The sequence below is a fragment of the Anticarsia gemmatalis genome, chromosome 6 (assembly GCF_050436995.1).
Source record: "Anticarsia gemmatalis isolate Benzon Research Colony breed Stoneville strain chromosome 6, ilAntGemm2 primary, whole genome shotgun sequence".
In the NCBI taxonomy this organism is placed as follows: domain Eukaryota; kingdom Metazoa; phylum Arthropoda; class Insecta; order Lepidoptera; family Erebidae; genus Anticarsia; species Anticarsia gemmatalis.
Genome location: NC_134750.1, coordinates 3,765,298 through 3,785,489, shown reverse-complemented (window position 1 = coordinate 3,785,489; position 20,192 = coordinate 3,765,298). Strand labels below are relative to the sequence as shown.

Genomic DNA, 20,192 nt, shown 5'->3' with positions numbered 1-20,192 from the left:
AACGTGACGGTGACGGCGGGCGGGCTCCTGGAGGCCGACGCGCACATCCGCGTGCTCACCCCCTCCGAGATCATGCGCACGCTGCCGCGCCTCGCGCACGCGCACTCGCGACACACGGTATCACTCGCGGACACTCGCATACACACACCGCTCGCCACATGCCTCACCACACACTATATACATTTTGCGACCACACTTTTATCCACTTGTAATATTTTTATTAAGTCAAATTCGAATAAGTATTTTTCTACAAAATTTTACCTACATAATGAATACTTTAAAAACATTTTGGACAATATAAACTAAATGACTAGTATAACGTATTAGTGCGCACTGCGCACTAAATGTATAAGTGGTGGTTACGTGCTCGAGCACCACAAATTCACAACTCGTCATATTTTAAATCGATTTGACTAAATTGGTATGCTACTACTACAGACACACAAGGTACACAGTGCGTGTGAGTGTGTATATGCGAGATACGTTTCGATTATTTGTTGGGTGATCGCGCGACTTCACACGACGCGGTCCTGAGCACATCCTTTCGATTTTTAATTAAATTCTTGTTATCACCCAACAATATGTTATATTTTGGCTGTTCAATGGCGTTGTACGCTGTGTGGTTATTATTTTTTTATAATTTTCTTTTAGCTTTTTATTTTAATGCGAGACCGTTACCCTCCCATCGTATCCCGAAAAGCCTCCCGGACTCGTGTCCTCTGTTTCCGTAATGTTGATTTTATTATTTTCGCTTTGCCTTGGTAGCTGTTGGCTTTAACATTGGACGCTGTTGGTGGCTGGTTGTGGTGTGCTAACAATTCTAACACAGTTCGATGTAGTTCACGGTTTATTTGCGACGTTATGCTCTTGTATAAAGCTTTGTGACGTAGTTTGTAAGTTCACAGGTATTCATATTATGTTGTAACTCAACTCTGTACTGTGCAACTGTTCTCTATTATGTTCAGGATTTCTTACTTTTGATGTAGTAAGGAAATTTTGTATCAATTTTAAATTATTAGGTAGCATTCTTTTGGTATTATGTAAAGTAAAAACATTAACATGAAGTAACATAACATTATGAGATCATATTTTATTATTCATTAAGTGTATGCCGCTCCTAATCTCGTCTTCTGCGATCTGTATTAAAACTTAATGCATATTAACTATGTATCTCATATTCAGGTCTTATTTTGATTAACATAAGCATGATATAATTTGAAGATTCACACACTAATAGATCAGTAGGTAGCTGATATTGACAAACAGAAACTTAGAATTTGAATTGAATATTGTAAAGAAATAGCAATAGATTCAATAAAAATATGAATTGTATAGATAGATACTACTTTAAATAATGTACATAGAATACTAAGGTGTAAAACTGTACAGTTGTGTACAAAGGTAGCATCATAATAAACTTGCCTGCGTAGTGTCAGCATGTTGCAGAGAATAACGTTGAATACACGGATCTGGTTCGATCATTGTATGGCGACAGTAATAATGGATACAAGACTGCGGCTATACTTACCACGATACGAATTGCGGTTTCCAAACGACAGTTTTATGATATAGCTTTTGCCCGCGACTTCATCCGCGTGGTTTGTGACTTAAGACAGAATTTTCATACAAACTTTCATCCCCTATTTTATTCACTTTGGGGCAGAATTGATCAAAATCCTTGTTTACGGGTTCCTTCGTCATATCATCTACCTGCATGCCAAAATTCAGCCCGATCCGTCCAGTGGTTTGGGCTGTATGTTGATAGATCACTATGTCAGTCAGTCACCTTTGAGTTATATATATTTAGATAGTCAAGTTGACACGAGTTACTTCTAAACGAAGTATAGAACACACCGGCTCATGTCTAAACCAGGATGAAAAGGTTTTGTGGTCTGCAATGATACATTCTGAGGTATTATCATTGTTATTGGAGACCAATCATTGTGCAGGCTATTAGGTTATCTCTATATTGACTGCCTCCGTGGCGTAGTGGTTTAGGTCACCACGCCGCTGCCATTGCGCCGGGAGGTCGTGGGTTCGATTCCCACACGGGACGTTGTACTTTGTGTCCGTTGTTTGTATGTTTGTAAAAGTCCCCGCGACACAAGAGCAATTCTTAGTGCGGGAGTTGTCTTTTTAAAAGAGAAAGAGAATATTCGTTGTAAATAAGAATATCAGAATATAAAAAACGCTTCTTTCGCCTTAAGAATAGATTTTTAACATTTCCTATTTATAAATAGGCACCTAATATATGTTAGTAAAAAGCTTATGTACTCTTTTCGTTGTAACTTTTTGTTGTCGCGCGAGTGTCTATAATTGTCTGCTTACTTGTTAAAAAAGGACATTTGAGACTCATAAAATAAAAGGTTCCATATATTTTCATATCACTTATATACTAGAGATAGGTTATTGGGAACCGTTATAAGTATCGGTGTAAAGTATACCCCCAGTCTAATACGAAGTTCTCTCTTAGGAGCTGCACAAACCGAGCGCGGATTGGCGCGACGGTGCTATGCAGAAACAGTTGGATGATGCGATACATATGGCTTTGGACTCAGTGCGTTATCACCTTCAATACTTTTTATAAACATAACGATCACATGTACATATTAAAAATTAATATTTTACAATTACTTTAACTGTCGCTACACAATGAGTACAGTGAAGTGTATGGTATAATTTTACTTTGAAGTAATGTGAATGTGTGATGTGTAGGAGCAAGAGCGAGCGTGCAATCAACAGAGGAGCGCGCGCGAGGCTGAGCAGGAACGACAGTGGAAACACTTGCAACAACAGCGCCAACAACAGACGCAGCAACAACAACAAATTATACATGATCAGAGGATGCAAGGTAACTTGGTCATCATGAAACCCTGTCACATTATGTTATAAAAAATACTTAGATTATTACCCTCTTATTCATAAACACACTATAAACCTATTTTAGTTAAAAAGCTACTGTAATATGTTTTCTCTATTTTCATTTTGATAAGGAGTGAAAGAAACAAAACACTTTATAACTTCATATATTTTGATGAATAAGAGGGTTATACTCTGCACTAATACAAATTCAATCTTAGTAGTTAATGTACTTGTTAGATGACTATGCTCAGGCCATTTCAAACGTGCAAACGAAGTCATGTAATTTTATCGGAGTCTCTAGCTCACACTTACACATTGTCACATTAATTTCATTCTTTTGATTGTCACTTAGTTCGCACGTTTGTAATGACTTGATTATAGTAGTTGATTTCTACTAGCTATAACGAGAATCATGACACACACTAACCGACACGTTCATCTGACCCGAAAGCAGCGATGCAGCGTTTACGTGCACCTGACGGTAGCTCTCCACCTGCAGGGCCTGGAGCGGTCCCTCTAGGTCCCGGATCCGTGCCGTTAGGTCCCGGGCCGGTACAAATGGGCCCAGGACCCGTACAAACCGGCCCGCCACCTTCTCCAGCACCGACTGAAGCACCACGAAGTGCCTTCCCAGCGCAGAGATTCCCGTTACACTATGGGAATAATGAAGATATCAATCGTCAGTTGAGAGATCTACTGCAAAGGAATACTGATAAAATATGGCCGCCGCGTAAGTTCTACATTCATTGTACATTTTACTGTTTAACAGATGTTGCGAACTCAAATTTTATGAATTCTAACCTACATATTTAACAGACTCTAAAGCAAAAATTAAATATACCGATAAAATACTTATAACTTATCAATCGATTGTTCCTAGAAGAAAGCGCATCAGTTCAAGGCGGCGTGGGTGAAGGCCAACAGTTCCGTCAGCCGTTGCCCGTCGCGCTACGTGCACGTGCACCGTTGATGCACGCACAGAGACCCGAACAACATCGTAAGTTTATTAGTAACTATCACTTTGCTTCTTCATATCTATGTTTATATTAGTTTAGGATTTATTTAAAGGTATTATTTTATCAAATAAAGCCACAAAATCGATATAGTTCAATTCTATTTGGAGAACTTTTTGTAAAAATTAGTGTTCAGCAGACAGAAAAGATTTTTTTTTTATATGTTACTATCTGACTATTATGAACTTTTAAGACACTCGTTAATGCTGGTCATTCCTGGTACATTGAATCCGATTTTGTTTTTTTACACATTACTGATTGCAATCATTCCATTAAACAATGATTCAACGAGTGTCATTTGGACTCCTAAAACATAATTTTCGGTAATCCTATCTTTTTTCCCTAATTATGATGACTTAAATATGTATAATTTTAACAGTGATAATGCAACAACGCGTGGTAGCAGCAGACAACAGTCAACTACAGCAAGCTGTTAACAATGCGCAACAACAAGTCGTCGATCAAAAACCTAACGTTATTCAATCTAATGGTAACTATAAAACGATATTGGCTTATTTTATTTATAAGGCTTCCTTTTCTTCTACGCTGAATCAGTCGAGCGCACCATTTTGCATATCTTTATATATATAATTCTTCTGTAAGTGTGTATGCCACTGAACTGTCTCTTAAACGACTGGACCGATTTTGATGAATTTTTTTGTGTGTTCAAGGGGATTTGAGAATGGTTTAGATTCACAATTTTGTCCGCTGGACAATGTTTTTTTGACGTGTAGACAGAACAACGTCTGTCGGGTCCCCTAGTTACATATAAACTTTGTGTATATTATAAGTACGTGAGACTAAAAGTCAGTGTAAGAAGAAATGGAGCCTTACTTATCTCCATTTTCGTTCTGCAAGTTGACTCTGAGACATAAATCAACTTGTTTTTATGATGGAGTATATTATCTTGGTAAATTGTGTTATTTTAAATCTTTGTCAAGTTTTTTCAAACTTTCCGTGACATTGATTAATACACGAATTACCTACACTCACTGCTTTTCCTAACTGTGTAAAAGTAATATTGTTTTGTTTTTTCTCTGTCCGGTAATTTCAAAATGGATTATATTACAAAAGACTGCCGAATTCGAGTTCACGTTGCTTTTTGTAATACTGCTATTAAACTGTAGAACAAAGAGATGTAATGGTTACCCGTATGTTAAATTCTATGTTAAAAGATAATGTCATTACAGCTCAAGGTGGTGAAACCAAACAAGAATCAGGTCAAGAGCAAGGCTCAGATGAAATGGATATGGGAGACATGGACAAACTTGAACAAGATTCTGCTAATATTGGAGAGGTAACAACTGAAATATTCAAAATACCTTTTATAAACTCAGAAAGCATGAAAAGAACTTACATAGAATTAGAAATAATAAAATTTTAAAATATTGTTTCGAAATTTTTAGATCAAATATTTTTATCGTATCAAAAATAATCCTAATTATCTTTATCTTAATAAAGGTTGGAGACATCCTAACCGGCCTAGGCGGTGAAGATGACGAGGAACTATTCGAGACGCTCACAGCTGAAATAGGGGAGCAGTTCAATATTCTAGAGTATGCTGACCCGGAGCTCGCCGCGTTGAACGACGCGGAACATATCCTCGATGGACTTGAGCTGGCTGACGACGGCATGTCGGAGAGACATGCGAAGAGGGAACCAGAGTGAGTATTTGCCGTTTCAGTTTTGTCATGCAAAATATAGTTATATCTACAGACAGACGTTTCGCACCCGGCTTTTCTCTACTTATAACTGTGATTTTTGTTTTTGAAATGTCAAGAGATGCATTATTTCAGTCTTTCTTCAATATCAATTCTATATCTGTCGTCGTAAATACACAAAATAATTTGGAAATGTTGTTATTGTCGAGTCCAGCGTTCAGATATAAGACATTATGTGTAAAAAAAATACCAAGTCCAAGAAACGTTTAATACATGTTCCCAGTAAAATAATCTCTTGTTGATAGCCACTAGCAGCATAACAAACGATCCGGACTGCGTGCCTAAAATTATAATAACAATATTTTTTGGACAACTGTCGTCTAATATTCTATTAACATTTTAGGGATGAAGCGGAACACGCTCAAGACAACAAGATGTACAATGACTTACAAAAGGCGGTCAAGAACATAGAATCGAAGGCTGAAGTGAAGTCAGAGATCGAGGACGTGAAGGAGAGCCATGAGATCAAGAGCGAGCCGCCCGCGACGCCGGCGCCGCAACACATGTTCAGTGACGGTGTGCAGAGAGTTATTACACAGAATCAACAGATGGCATTACAGGTAAACAGTTTGACACTGCGAAATATTTCATTCAATGTAAGATTGCTTCGATAGTCAATGCTGTAGTATAATGCGACTGCTGACCGCAATTTTAGGAAAAAGATCCGTTTAATCTATCATCAGATCGTTCTGTAACTTTGAATAATCACTTGATTTGAATGATCATTTTCGACACAATATTATTATAGTAAAGCTTCAGAATAATTAGATGAATTTGTAATCATGATTAATAAATAGTTGGAAAGGTGTGTTTATTTGATTGTTTTGTGTAACAGAATGCAATGCAAGCCATCAAGTCTGAGGTGAAACTGGAAGGCGATGAAAAACCGCAACAACGACCCGTGTTCACACAAATGTTTGTCAATGGACCAAGAATACAGTTACACCATCAGGTAAAGCAACCAAATCATCGTTATCTTCCTCAACATAAGGAGTTATTAAGTAACAATCTTATATCTTTGAGGCGCCCATAGCCAGTTGCGCTCGCTTGACCGCATAGTGGTATTTGAGCTGGGTGTCTCCGTGCTTTGGAGGGCACGTAAAAAGTCGGTCCCGGCTTTTGTCTGCTTAGATAACAGTCGTTAAGCCATATCAAAGGCCTCTTAGGCGGCTTGAACAACTTTGACACTAGGTTGACTACTAACCATATGACAGACAAACAAACTACATCCATACTAATATTATAAATGCGAAAGTAACTCTGTCTGTCTGTCTGTCTGTCTGTCTGTCTGCTACTCAATCACGCCTAAACTACTGAACTAATTTGCATGAAATTTGGTATGGAGATAGTTTGATACCCGAGAAAGGACATAGGCTACTTTTTACCCCGGGAAAATGACGCATTTCCCGGGAAAATTCAGGTTTCGCCACCGAAGTCGCGAATAGTCAATATTATAATGACATTGAATTAACAAAATTCCGTTATCATGGCAACAGTGTCAACAGTTTTAATGGCGGATATGCTTTAGCGCGAGTTTTATGAGATATAAATAATTTTGAGAATATTTTTCGAAAAAAAAAAAGCATATTTTGTTGTTAAGGAATAATTAAGCTTTGTATTAGTAAAAAAAATCATTCACGCGAACGGAGCCGCACGGGTCAGCTAGTAAGTATATAAAATATTAAATTTGAGAATACCTTCCAGCATCAGCGCCCCACTCAATTCACACAAGGAGGTCAACCAGTAATGGGCCAGCAAGTCGTGCAGCGACCACAAGTGCAGTTTTCTGGACAGCATATGCACTTCTCTCAGGTAAACTAGTCAAAATATAATAAGAACAGAAATTTTCACACTCACTTGAAAATTTATTTAGTCAAAGCTTGCGATTCATTTACAACCTTTTATATAATTTTATATTCATTCATCACATTCGAATTAGAGCTATTGTTTTATTTGCGCCACCAAATCATCTTGCAAAGGGTAAAAAATATCTTTCCACTAGTAAAATGTCATATTATCTTAAACGAAATTTTAGCTCCGAGCATAATAAATCGTAGAACTCGATTTACTAAACGTGATTTGTCTTTCAATACATCGTTTTCTTACCTCCATTTTAATCGCTTGAACAACAATATAATCGTATACTTCACGCCCAGGGTGGTGGCGGCACTCCCACGGGGTCAGCGCCGTCGACGCCAACGGGCGTGGTGGCCAACAGCGCGGCCAGCAACGCGGCGTCCATCGTGCACGCCATGACGCAGCAGGTCAACGCGGCGCTGGCGGCCGGACGCAACGTGCTGGCCGGGACCAGATACGTGGCCGCCGACGGGACCGTGGGCGTCGTGCGGCCCGACCGCACCGTCGCGCTCGCGCATCTACCTTATAACTGTACGTATTATGTATTTATTGTTGTTGATCATGGCCTCTGTAGCGAAATGGTTAAGGTGATCGTCACGCCACTACTAGGGAGTCGAGAGTTCGTGGGCTCGATTCACATACGGAATAATTATTTGTGCGATCCACAGATAATTGTTTCGGGCTGTACTTTATGTCCATTGTTTGTACTTTTGTTAAAATCCCCGCCATAAAAAGCATTTTTTAGTGCGAGAGTGGACTTAAAAAATAACAGAAGTTATTGTGGACATAAAAAGTGTTGTTACTTGTCTTAGAATTCTAAAACTTCCAAATTTCTCGATCATTTTCACAATTCAATAGCAAACTTATCGATACTATTTAACAAACTTGAATAGTTATGTCAACCTCTTAACATAAATAGTATACGTAAGTAAGTACGTAAGATATACGTAGTCAACATACCGGTGGTTCCGCAGCGAGTACGGGAGGCGTGTCGGGCGTGGCGCGGCCGCCCCCGCCGCCGCCGTACCCCGGCACCCTGCGCCAGCCGCAGCCGCCGCCGCCGCCATACCCGCAGGTACGTCCACACGCTACACACACACACCCACACAATACAGCAGTTCTTGATGATATACATGCTTTAATGAGAAATTATTCAGTACAGACATCAAATGCGATACTTAACAGTAATTTTTCGCCATAGCAGTCCGTGCGTTCGATTCGCTAACTGTCAGAAAACTGGCTGCCATGAATACCTAGATTTGCAAAGATGATTTGACTGTCCAAGAGATCTTTGCAGGAGCTGTCTGGAGAATATACTGATTTTTAACAAAAAGTTATTTTTAGCCTTACTTCTCGATAAAGTCATCAAGAACTGCTGCAACTATAATTGACCAAATAAAAAAAAATAATGACAACTCACAAAACTGAATGAAATTTAATTAAGTAATCTTACTAATAATTAAGTAATTTGATAGTCTTGGAGGATTTTTGGATACATTGTCGTGCATGCAGTAATATTTTTTTATTTACGTGTTTTTGTATGAATTTGTTTCGACATGGAAATGTCGGGGTGGATTCGTGAGCTTTAAATGTATGCAGTAAGCTTGGGTTCACATTTTCGAGCCACTGTTGACTTTTACACAGATGTGTCACGAATACTATGTTAAATGTGAACCAGTTAAATTTGTTCATCAGCTTCGATATTTGATCGCATCGCAGACAATGTGAAGTTGGACGTGTCATATCCATAGCAATATTAATTTGTCTACGCGTTGGTGGCGGTCTATCGACTGTATATACACATTAATTGATCGAAAACGCTTGTTTCATTCATGACAAGCTTAGAAGACTAATATTGCATGGGTATCAATAATCGCTTACAATTCATACGACTGTGCATTATGGCGTAACTTTTTGATATTTTTATTTATTGAATAACCTTAATTCATGATTCATTCGGTCCTGTTTCCTTTAGTTCCTACTCCTATAGGTACGTGTCGTTTGTAAAATCGTACTTATGCAGACCACGGTAAGTTTATCTGCGTACTATTACTTTTCCTTACTCCTTTCGTTCTCATAGCCGTATTCCGAACCTTAATATTACAATGGAATAGCAGTTTTATCAAAGAAAAGGAAGATGGATTTCAGCTCAATTCAAGCCTTAGGAACTGATTGTGTTTTAACTTAGGTACATAGTAAGTATTAGTTAAAAAGTCGTATGGAATGTAAAGCGATGTCGAGAGCGTAGGTTGTATGTGTACGACGGCAGTACATGCGTGTTGTTTGCATGTCGGTGATTGATGGTTGTTGGCGCGGGCAGGGCTATGAGCCGCCGGAGTGGGGCGACTGGCTGCACCGCCGCCCGCTGCTGCTGCAGGTCAGACCCCACCCTCACGTAGTACCTGCACCCTACCCCTACACCCACACTCGAACCTTGTACCTACTACCTTACTCCACTACCATGTACTGTTCTCAACTATTGTCTTCCTAATAACATCGTTGGAACAAAAAGTAAACTTATTACTAAGTCATCTTTAGGGAGATAATTATATATTGCATATAATTTGCTAAAGTTGGCAATCACTGAAATTTCTACCTTGACAAATGTGATTATATGAAGGATTTAATACATATTGTAATCAATGTTTCTTCAGTATTTGGATTATAAAGTATATAACAATCTCTAAGCAAAAAAAAATAGACCATGAAGAACATTACCGTTTCAATTTACTACATTTCTTGAAAACAAATCTAATATTCTTGTCTGTAAACAAACAAAATCTTCCTTCCCTATCCTATACTATAGTCTTCCTTTCCCCAATCTAGTGGTCCCGTCGGTCGATAGAGGGCCTTGTCACCGCTAACCACCTGTTCGTGTATTAACGCTTTTTACTTGGCTTGCTCGTCGCACGCATGCGTACTGACTACTAACCTTTGTACCTTTTCAGCATCCTTCCTAACACAACACTAACGTTATAACATAAACTAGCACTTAATATATACAAATGTATGAGAAATGTAAGAGATACAGCTAGGTTACATTACCTGTCTCATCTTGTTTAGGCGGTGGTGGAAGTTTGTATGCAGGTTGTGGGGCATGTGTACATGGGAGGTTTTTATCGTATAGGTGACAGGTTTTTTTATTCTATAAACGAACAATATCTGTATGTATCTTAGAAGAAAATTTAATGAAAAATTATAGTAAAGCTAAGCTTTTTTTACACCTAATACACTGTCATAGCAGTAGGAAATAAATGTAGAAATATAAAAACAATGTAGTGTTATTCAAACTTACATGTAAACACACACAACATAAAACATACTTCTTAGTTTTCAATAGCGATACTTCTGTTAATTAGATAGTAATTATGTTGCTGGTATAAAGTACAGTTTATACATGTACTTAGACATTTTGGCACTGCGTTGTAATGTCACATTTTATTTATCAAATCTCGATAGTATGCACAATAAACTATTAGTTGAACTATTTCTTAAGTCACGTCTATTAGAGAAACTGTTATGAGACTATTTCACGAGTACATATTGTTCTACTTTCTTATATCGTAGCTTAAGGTATGACTCGTTGAGCCGACTGAAAGTTGTGTAGTATTTGCTCTTATGCTGTATTTCTGTAGTCGAAAAATCTCCAAGTGTTCTTATGTATATTTATTACATTTATTGGTATCGAGTGCTTTGATATAATTAATTTGAATTACTGTTTCAATCGGCTCAGAAGAAACAACTCAAGATGAGACGGGTAACTATGAGCTAAAGACTTCAATTTAGAAACATTCATGTCTACTACGGTTGCCAATAATAAAGAATTTCATTGTCATGTTATCAAACTAAACGTAAGTCGCTAGTGTAGAATAACTAGGCTATAAAGTATCGCATCGTGACCGGTGACGGTGGCGGGCGACGGCGCAGGCCGGTCGTCAACAGGCTAACTTTAACCGTCAGAACGTAAACCAGGAGCAACCGTTGCTTCTCGAGGAGCTTCTGGAGCAGGAGAAGCGCGAGCAGGAGCGCGACGGCGGGGAGTGGGCGGGCGCCGGGTGCGCGGCGGCGCCGGCCCCGCCGCCCGCGCCCGCGCCGCTGGCGCCGCCCGCCGTGCCGCTGTACGCCGGCGTGGCGCCGCCCGCCCCGCCCGCGCCGCCCGAGCGCCCCGCCAGCGAGCCCGAGCACCACGCGCGCCTGCTGTACGAGCAGTGGCTGAAGCAGTTCAACGCCTTCGCCGCCGATCAGCAGCGCTACTACGAGATGGAAGTCCAAAAGCTTCGCAAGATCCGCAAGGTGAGCAGTAGTGCGCTTTCGTGTTCGTGAGCTTAGTAGCGCGCGCCGTCCTCCCGGCCGCCTGTAGATTCATTTTTCAGGTGTACTCGTCGGCGGTGTCGTAACCGAACGATCCTGTGACTAACTCGGGGGCTTACCGTAGCGAGCTGTCGGCTCGATGTTACACTTTGGCTTTTGAATTTGCAGTCGCTGAACAGTAAACAGCGTCAGCTGCGCAAGTCCGGCAACGAACTGTTGCCGAACGACGCAGCCGAGCTGCAGCGAGTGTCCACCGAACAACAGGCGCTGCAGAAGCACCTCGAGGCCGCCAGGAAACAGGCACGACAACACAGTATGCTTGTGCAGGTACGATTTTACAGTGTTTTAAAACGAGTGCTCTAAATGCCTGACATAAGTCTATAAAACTAACCCAACATATGCGTTGTACAGGAATACGAGACGAAACAGCGGCAACAAAATCCGCAACTGGCTCAACAAACTGTTATAAATCAACAACAGATTACCACCAATCAGACGGTATTCGCTCAGAATCAGAACATAAACCAAGGCCAGCAAGTGCAACAACAGGGTACTATTAACCGACCGATGCAACTCGGTCTACAAGGTGCGACCATTCAACAACAACAAACACTGATCAGGACGCAACAAACAGTCATTGGTGCCGATGGACAATCGATATCGCAGCAGCGCATCGGCTTGGTGACATCGCCACTCAATGCCCAGGGAAGACTGCTCCAGGGCGGTCGTACTTTGGTGATAGAACAAGCCGGAGCTCCTCAACAACAGCTGGTGAGGCAGCTGTCGGGTGTGCAAGAAAGACCTCAGTCAGTAGGCGGCATGGTGCAATTCGGACAGCAACAGTTAGCTGGAGTAAGAGGCTCTATGCAGTCAGGATCTCAGACACCGCGTCCGCCTGGCGCGAGGCCTGCAATGTCGCCACTACACGTGCAGTCGCCGCACTCTCAATCTCCTCTACATTCACTCGCGCCACAGTCGCCGCTACATCACCTGACGTCACCGATGCAGTCGCCGCTGCACTCTCAGCAGTCGCCACTGCATCACACGTCACAGTCACCATTACATCCGTCGACTCAATCGCCGTTGCATACGCAGCAATCTCCGCTGCACTCTCAACAATCACCGATGCATGTTCAGCAGTCGAATCTGTCGCAACAGTCGCCGATGCACCCGCAACAATCCCCCATGCACCCGCAACAGTCGCCGATGCACCCGCAGCAGAGTCCGATGCATCCACAACAGTCGCCAATGCACCCGCAGCAATCCCCGATGCATCAACAGTCGCCGCTACACGCGCAACAATCTCAGATGTCGTCGCAACATTCCCCGATGCCGCAGCAGTCGCCAATGCATTCGCAACAGTCGCCTATGCATTTACAACAGTCGCCGATGCATACGCAACAGTCTCCCATGCAAACTTCGATGTCGCCGCAACATTTCCTGCAACAGTTGCAGGCTCAGAGGACCAGTCCTCAGTTGCCTACGCCCAGTAGAAGTCCACAGGTAAATATGACTGTGGCGTGGCTCCGCTTTGACTTGTTTTTCAAGATTATGCTAAGTATAGTTGATGTTATTGTATTCTAAAGATAAACATTATGAATAATTTATTATTTGTGCAAAGAGGCGATAGCGTTAAAGTTTTGTTCGTGGTGGATCTGTCGTTTGTGCCAGTTCAGTAATGATTTTATCGATGTTACTACTACTTAGCATACATGCAAATTTGAAGGTGACTGTTATATCTTAATATTTCATTGTTGCTTTCAGATATACCAACAATCTCAAATACAAAGTCCAGTAGCTTCGCATTCGCCGCAGCTGCAAAATGTAAGCAAAGTTATTGAATAAAATAAATATCTAGAATTCCGAGATTTCTTTTCATTCACTTTAACTTATTTTTGTTTGTAGTCTGACTACACGACGGGTAGATTCCCGCGCCCAGCGCCCGGTTGTTCTCCTTTACCGACGCGGTTTGCAAGACCACCACATCACCAACAAGGTCAGTTTTACACTATAAATATAAATTAATAATTAGCATTAAGTAGTAAGTTCACGTATTCATGTATATTCTACTTATTTTTGTTATTAGGAATGAGGGTAGGAGTGCCATTCGGAGGACGTCAACAGACTTCTCCGCTCGGAAGTCCCCAGCCACTACCGTCACCTGGTAATCCGGGTAATGAAATGGCGGTAAGTAACAACAATTTTGTTACATTTGTTCTTTATTTGCATTATAAAATATATGAAATGGTAATATTGTATATCTTTTTATTTGTAGCGTCAGCAAATGCTCCAACGACAGCAGTACAGTCCAATGGGCGGCGCGCCGTCGTCGCCCTCCATATCCCGGTCGCCGCACGTGGCCCGCACGCCGACGCCGTCGGCCTCCCCCGCCGCGTCGCCGGCGCCCAGCCACGAGCACGGCGGCGGGCTGCACGGGCCGCACGCGCCTGCGCCCCTCCCGCCCGGCTACCGCTACTTCAAGCCCGGCCTGTTCGGCGGCGCGCCGCCCTGGCCCACGCGCGAGGACGAGCGGCGCCGCCCCGCGCACCTCACCAAGGTGTCCATCCTCAAGCGCCGCACGCCGCCGCGCGCCCGCCCCGCGCCCGCGCCCGAGGCGGACGGCGCGGGGCCCAGCGACGCGCGCTTCGTGCTGTACGCCGCGGACGCGCTGGCCTACGCGCGCGACGAGCGCGCCGACGGGCCCGACGCGGACGACGCCGACGAGCTCGTGGAGCACCTGGACGACGACGACATCGTGCTCGTGGAGCCCGACGCGATCTCGCCCGAGGAGCGCATCGCCACCGAGGAGGACTTCGAGGAGCTCATCGACAGCGGCAAGCCCGAGGACGAGCAGGACGAGGAGGCCGTCCCGCCGCAGACGCGCACCGAGACCACCACCAAGACCGTGGCCGTCATCAGTCTGTCCACCGGCAAGCAGCCCTCGGCTAACGTGCAGCAGTACAAGTTGGTCAATCCGGCGGCCGGCTCGCCTTTGGCACGGTTACCGGTGCTCAATGCGACTATGCTCTCGCCCCACACGAACACGAAAATACTCGACGAAGTCTCTCAAGCGACGGTAGCTTCGGTCTCTATTGCGAACCAGACGATCTCAGTCCCGGTACTCAAAAACCTTTCGATGCCTATCTCGAGTGTCGCCGGGCATCCCGGTGCCGCGAAAACGCAGCTTAAAAAAGTACCGCTGAATATATCGAATCCACCTCTCACGATAAATATGTCGACGCCTGCGCTGTCGAAGCCGATCAGTTCGGTCATAAGCGTCATATCGTCTAATGTGCCGAAAGCTACGATAAGTCAACCGCGAACACCGGTTTCGATACTAACGCAGCACCAGATAAAACAAAAGATCGTCAAGACTATTGAAAAGCCGATGGTGCTCGCATTGTCCAATACGAAACTGTCGAGTTTGTCGGTATCACATGACGCCACACTGCCGGCTAAGATCTTCCAAGACGATGCTGCTTCTCCCGACAGTACTGTTACATCTGAGAACAGTTCGGAGAAGGAACAAATTCAGCCGATGACATCCACGTCTCATCAACTATCAAGTATTGCGTCACAAGGCACGTCACAAATGGAGCAAAGATCAAGTTCTCTATTCAAGGAACCCACGAAGGATATTGACATTGAAAATGAAATAAGTCAGCAGACAGAATTACCGCATACGTTATGTCTGTCTGATCGTACACCATTGCTTTTAGGCAAAGCAGATATAAAGAGTCCTGATCCGATCCCGGAGAAAATACCTGACAATATAATGGAAGGGGACGATGAAGATAAACCAGAAGATAATATACAAACTAACATATTGTTGTCATATAATAAGAGTATATCTGAACCACCGCCGCCTCCTAAACCGGAGCCTAAACCTGATGAAAATGTAGTTAAAACGATCAAAGCAATTGTAAACCAAAGGAAAGAAATGGTCATAGATTCAAACATGCAGATAACATCAGACATGGCACAAGAATCTGTGCAAATATCTATCCCATCACCTACTCCATCTCAAGAGCGGTATTTGAACGACATCACGATGCAAGATCATCCTGAGACCTCTGAAGGAAATACTAAACACGTAGAGAGCTTTGAAGATATGTTATGTATTCTTGAAAACATAACTGATGAAGGTAAGACTTATGGAGTAAAACAACCACCGAAGCCACAGAATCCCAATCAAAATCCAAGTGTGAGTGCTCCGAAGCCAGAGCCGAAGGAAACCCACCACGAACAACAACAACATCAACAACAGCTGCAACAACAACAATTGCAGCAACAACAACAACAGTTGCAGCAGCAGCAACACCAACAACAGTTGCAGCAGCAGCAGCAGCAACAACAACAACAACAGTTGCAACAACAGCAGCAACAACAACAACAGTTGCAGCAGCAGCAGCAACAACAACAGTTGCAGCAACAACAACAACAGTTGCAACAACAACAACAACAGCAGCAGCAGCAACAACACCAGCAACAACAACACCAACATCAACAACAGCAGCAGCATCAACAACAGCCAACTTTTGCTAAAAGGGAACCAGAGAGACTAACTCTACAGCCTGCAACAGTTCCCCAGTTATCACCGCTGTCTCAACCCGCTGAGCTAACGTCGAACATGGCCAATGTTTCTCAACAATTACGTACGATCATGTCTTCGCTTAACACTAACGCATCTAAAGCTGAGACACAGACTATTCTGCGGAAAAATAGTGACGCCACGACTCCAACACAAGTCAACTTTGAGAATCTCTTGCCGTCGTCTAAAGTAGAAGTCGCTACCTCGAGGCCATCGCCTATACAGAGAATTGAAAAGCCTTCAACTCCGCTGCCGATTTCGGAGACTAACTTGCCGATGAGTGCCGCTCAAGCAATAGGCTCGAGAGTTAACACATTGTCTGCTATGGGTCAGATGAGAAAGTCGCCCACAGTATCTCCCATCAATTCTCCTGTAAGCTTGCAGAACTCTTTGATGAAATCTCCAGCACAATCACCTTTGATCTCAAACCAATCATTCACATCCATGGAGGAATCCGGCCCAACGTCGGTCGCATCACAAATAATACAAATGCCAGCTCTCTCTAAATTACATAGCTCTACTTCCCCTGCTAATTTGATGCACTCGAATACCATTACTACAAGCATAAGTAGTTTCCAACAGAAGAATCCAGCGTTGCCAACGAGTATCTTGGGTCATACGTTATTGCAGCCTACTAGGCAAATAAACACGAGTAACTTAGCTTTCAACCAACAAAGTATAAGTTCCAGTCAGCCTCCTGCGCTAGTCATGACGTCTAGGCCTATGATCGGCAATAAAGAACCCGCGCCGAACGTAACTGTTCGTACACACAGCATTGTCAGCTCCGGCATCAATCAAATGCAAGCGAAACCAACGCAATCTATTAATTTTATTACGACATCTAAACTTCTTCATACACAATTGACTTCTCCGCTAAAGAGGTCCAAATCCACTGACGAACCAAAAAGTGAAGTGATTGTGGGTCATATTCAACCAACTAAAAGGCACAGTGTTGAAGCTGTGGTTGTGAAATCAGAGCCTATGGAAACAGATGACCCCAATACATCGACTTCCTCAGCCGATACAACTAAGCATATTCAAACTTCAACGGCTAATACAAAGAATGATGAGTCTCAAAATGTGTTGTTGAAACAACTGTTACAAACTACGACTACTACAGCGACGGTTGTTCCACAACGACCTATGGCTATACAAAGAACAGCCCCGGCTCTAGGTACCATACCATCGTTAGAAGCCCAGCTCGCCAGGCCCTCGATACCACCGCCAACATTATCTTTGACACAAGAAGTAGAAATACCAAAGAATTCGCCGCGACATATGACTACTGTAAATTCTCCATTTGCTACTCGCCCTATACAAACATCTATTCCTACTTCAACAATATCACCGATGACTCAAACGTCCACACAATCGTTAATGGATGTTCGCAAACCGCCGGTGAAAATATTAAACAAGGAAGAGACAACGCCTATTCCAGAAAGTTCTCCTACAATGAAATCGATGCAAATGTATCCAATGAGTATTGAAAATCAACAGCTACATCAAGCTATAAAGAAAGAAATCGCTCCACCGCAACAGAGTCCTGTAAATAGATTTTCACCGTTAGAAGTGAAGAGAGAGTTGCTCGACGAGAGCTCTCAACAGTCAGCTACTTCAGGCGTGTCCACCGCTTCTGACCAGGGCAAACTAGATCAACCCTTGAAGGAAGAGTTCCCTGAAAGCGTGAACATGGACGTGCCATCGGAAGTAACAGCCGAAACACAAGCAGAAATCAAAAAACGAAAGAGACGCGAATATCAACAAAAGAAACGCAAGTTGCAAATGAATATGAAACAGGCCGCTGAGAATAACTTAAACGCGGCTAATGCTAAAAAGAGACCCCGCAAGGGTTCCAGATATGAGGAGGATTATGACACGTTTATTGACAATCTGATGGTTCAACTACGATCAATGCCAGCGATGCAAATACAAGAACCAGCTTTAACAACTAACTTTGCAGTTTGTCCGCTTTTCGGCTCCGGAGATCTCACTAAGTTAAAAAATAAAGATTACGATATTCTGAAAGGCGACTTGACTGGTGAGTTTGGTAATGCCAAAATACCTAGTGTTGCGGACTATTACAATACAAAGCCATTCGGGGAGGAAGAACCTTTGCCTGAGAAACCGACTACAACAACACAAAGAGGATTTTATGATTCAGAATTCCCACCTATCGTATTTGATGAAGATCCGGATGATAAAAAGTTGGACTTCATTTGTAAAGAACGAGACACTGATACGCCGGACAGTATTGTCAGTTGTTCTAGTCCTGAATGTCTGGACGTGGAACCTATGAACAGGTTCCCAGGTCTCAAGCTTATCGACGACGAGGAAGAGGACGAGGATAGTGACTCCGCGTCAGGTCGGATATCACCCGCGATCCCTATCATTGCACCTGTACCGATCAGGATAAAACCTGTCTCACTCTGTCAAATCAAGGACGAAGAAAACCAAAAGGCACTCAAGATTCTCGACACAGATCCCGCCAAATCCAGGAATATGGACTCTCCTGGCAGTACGGAAACAAATGAAAATGTCACTGTGACACTTACATTGACTTCAGGCGCCGCGGAAGATATCCTTGGTGTACTGAAAGAACTCGCTGGCATACTACACATTCCGCCACCGACTTCATATCAGATCATAGAGAGGACGGCTACACCACCATCGCATAAACTTGGACTGTATAGATCTAAAGGTAAAGACGGCAAAGAAGGAACACCTATTGACATCCAAAGTATACTCAACGGAGCGGCCAAGTTTTGCCGACATTGCGATGTCGTCATTCTAGATTCTGTTGTCAGAGCAAAAGCATCAGAATTCCCGTTATTGTCAACCAACAAAGGCAATGCTGAAGAAATTTTATGCGACAGCGATTCCGAGTTATACTTCTGTAGCACACAATGCTACGAGAGTTTCGCGTGGCGTCCTACTAATATCATTCTCGATGGTAAATCAAAGACTGCAGTCAAGGAAGATAGCAAATCTGAGGCGGATACTAATCTGTCTAAAGACCGAGATGAATTCGATACAGCGTCAACAGAGAGTATGGAGACTGACGACTTGGACATCAAACCCGATATCAAAGATGAGAAAATGGACTTGTCGTTCATGGACTCTCTTGATAACGACGAGCTGATGAAAGAGGTTGGCGATGACGTCAGTGCTTTAGACGAAGACTTGAAGAGCGAACAAGATGAGAAGAGTAACCAAAGCACGGCAGAAAGGGAGAAGTTCAGAGGAATTCGTTACAAGGCGTGGTCACCAGGATGTATAGGACCACCTGTTAAATACAAACGACCAACGGATCGAGAGTTAACCGAGTTAGTCTTCCGTACAGGCGTCGCTATAATGCCAGTAACGAACGAGGATACTAGGAAATGTGAATTATGTGGTATACAAGGTGACGGAGTTGCTGATGGAGTCTCAAGGCTTTTGAACTGTGACGTCAACCGTTGGGTGCACTTAAATTGTGCTTTATGGTCCGAGGGGGTTTACGAAACCGTGAGTGGAGCGCTGATGAACGTGGAGACGGCTTTAGCAGCTGGTTCGAATGCCACGTGTGCCGTCTGCCGAAGGTTGGGCGCCACTGTGAGATGCTTCAAGGTGCGCTGTGGCAGTGTGTACCATCTTGGATGTGCAGTGAAGGATAACTGCGTGTTCTATAAGAATAAGTCTGCGTTCTGCGCGTCACATGCACCGAAGGTAAGATTTATTCCTTTCTATGCTACAATAGGGTAGTCGATTATTATCTGTCAAATCAGCTTAATCTCTTTATGAGATGTCCAAAAGACATTTTAGTATAGAAATATTGACGACACAATTTAGATTTTGCAT

General features: G+C 43.0%; 1 protein-coding gene across 6 annotated transcripts in view; it reads left to right on the top strand.

The window, feature by feature from the left end:
- The window catches only part of LOC142973507 (uncharacterized), a 39,073-nt gene that overhangs the window by 14,438 nt on the left and 4,443 nt on the right, over positions 1-20,192 (top strand). For 2 of the 6 annotated variants that reach the window (XM_076115284.1, XM_076115286.1), the window contains 20 exons: positions 2,474-2,557; positions 2,716-2,851; positions 3,314-3,592; positions 3,743-3,859; positions 4,255-4,365; positions 5,066-5,172; positions 5,337-5,539; positions 5,940-6,156; positions 6,432-6,548; positions 7,301-7,408; positions 7,753-7,984; positions 8,428-8,528; positions 9,774-9,830; positions 11,426-11,746; positions 11,933-12,091; positions 12,176-13,267; positions 13,529-13,588; positions 13,670-13,760; positions 13,851-13,951; positions 14,040-20,060. In XM_076115284.1, coding sequence (XP_075971399.1) covers positions 2,474-2,557; positions 2,716-2,851; positions 3,314-3,592; positions 3,743-3,859; positions 4,255-4,365; positions 5,066-5,172; positions 5,337-5,539; positions 5,940-6,156; positions 6,432-6,548; positions 7,301-7,408; positions 7,753-7,984; positions 8,428-8,528; positions 9,774-9,830; positions 11,426-11,746; positions 11,933-12,091; positions 12,176-13,267; positions 13,529-13,588; positions 13,670-13,760; positions 13,851-13,951; positions 14,040-20,060 — 9,714 coding nt within the window. The remainder of the gene's footprint in view (positions 1-2,473; positions 2,558-2,715; positions 2,852-3,313; positions 3,593-3,742; positions 3,860-4,254; positions 4,366-5,065; positions 5,173-5,336; positions 5,540-5,939; positions 6,157-6,431; positions 6,549-7,300; positions 7,409-7,752; positions 7,985-8,427; positions 8,529-9,773; positions 9,831-11,425; positions 11,747-11,932; positions 12,092-12,175; positions 13,268-13,528; positions 13,589-13,669; positions 13,761-13,850; positions 13,952-14,039; positions 20,061-20,192) is intronic. The other 4 variants (XM_076115289.1, XM_076115287.1, XM_076115285.1 and 1 more) reach the window with 4 other exon arrangements.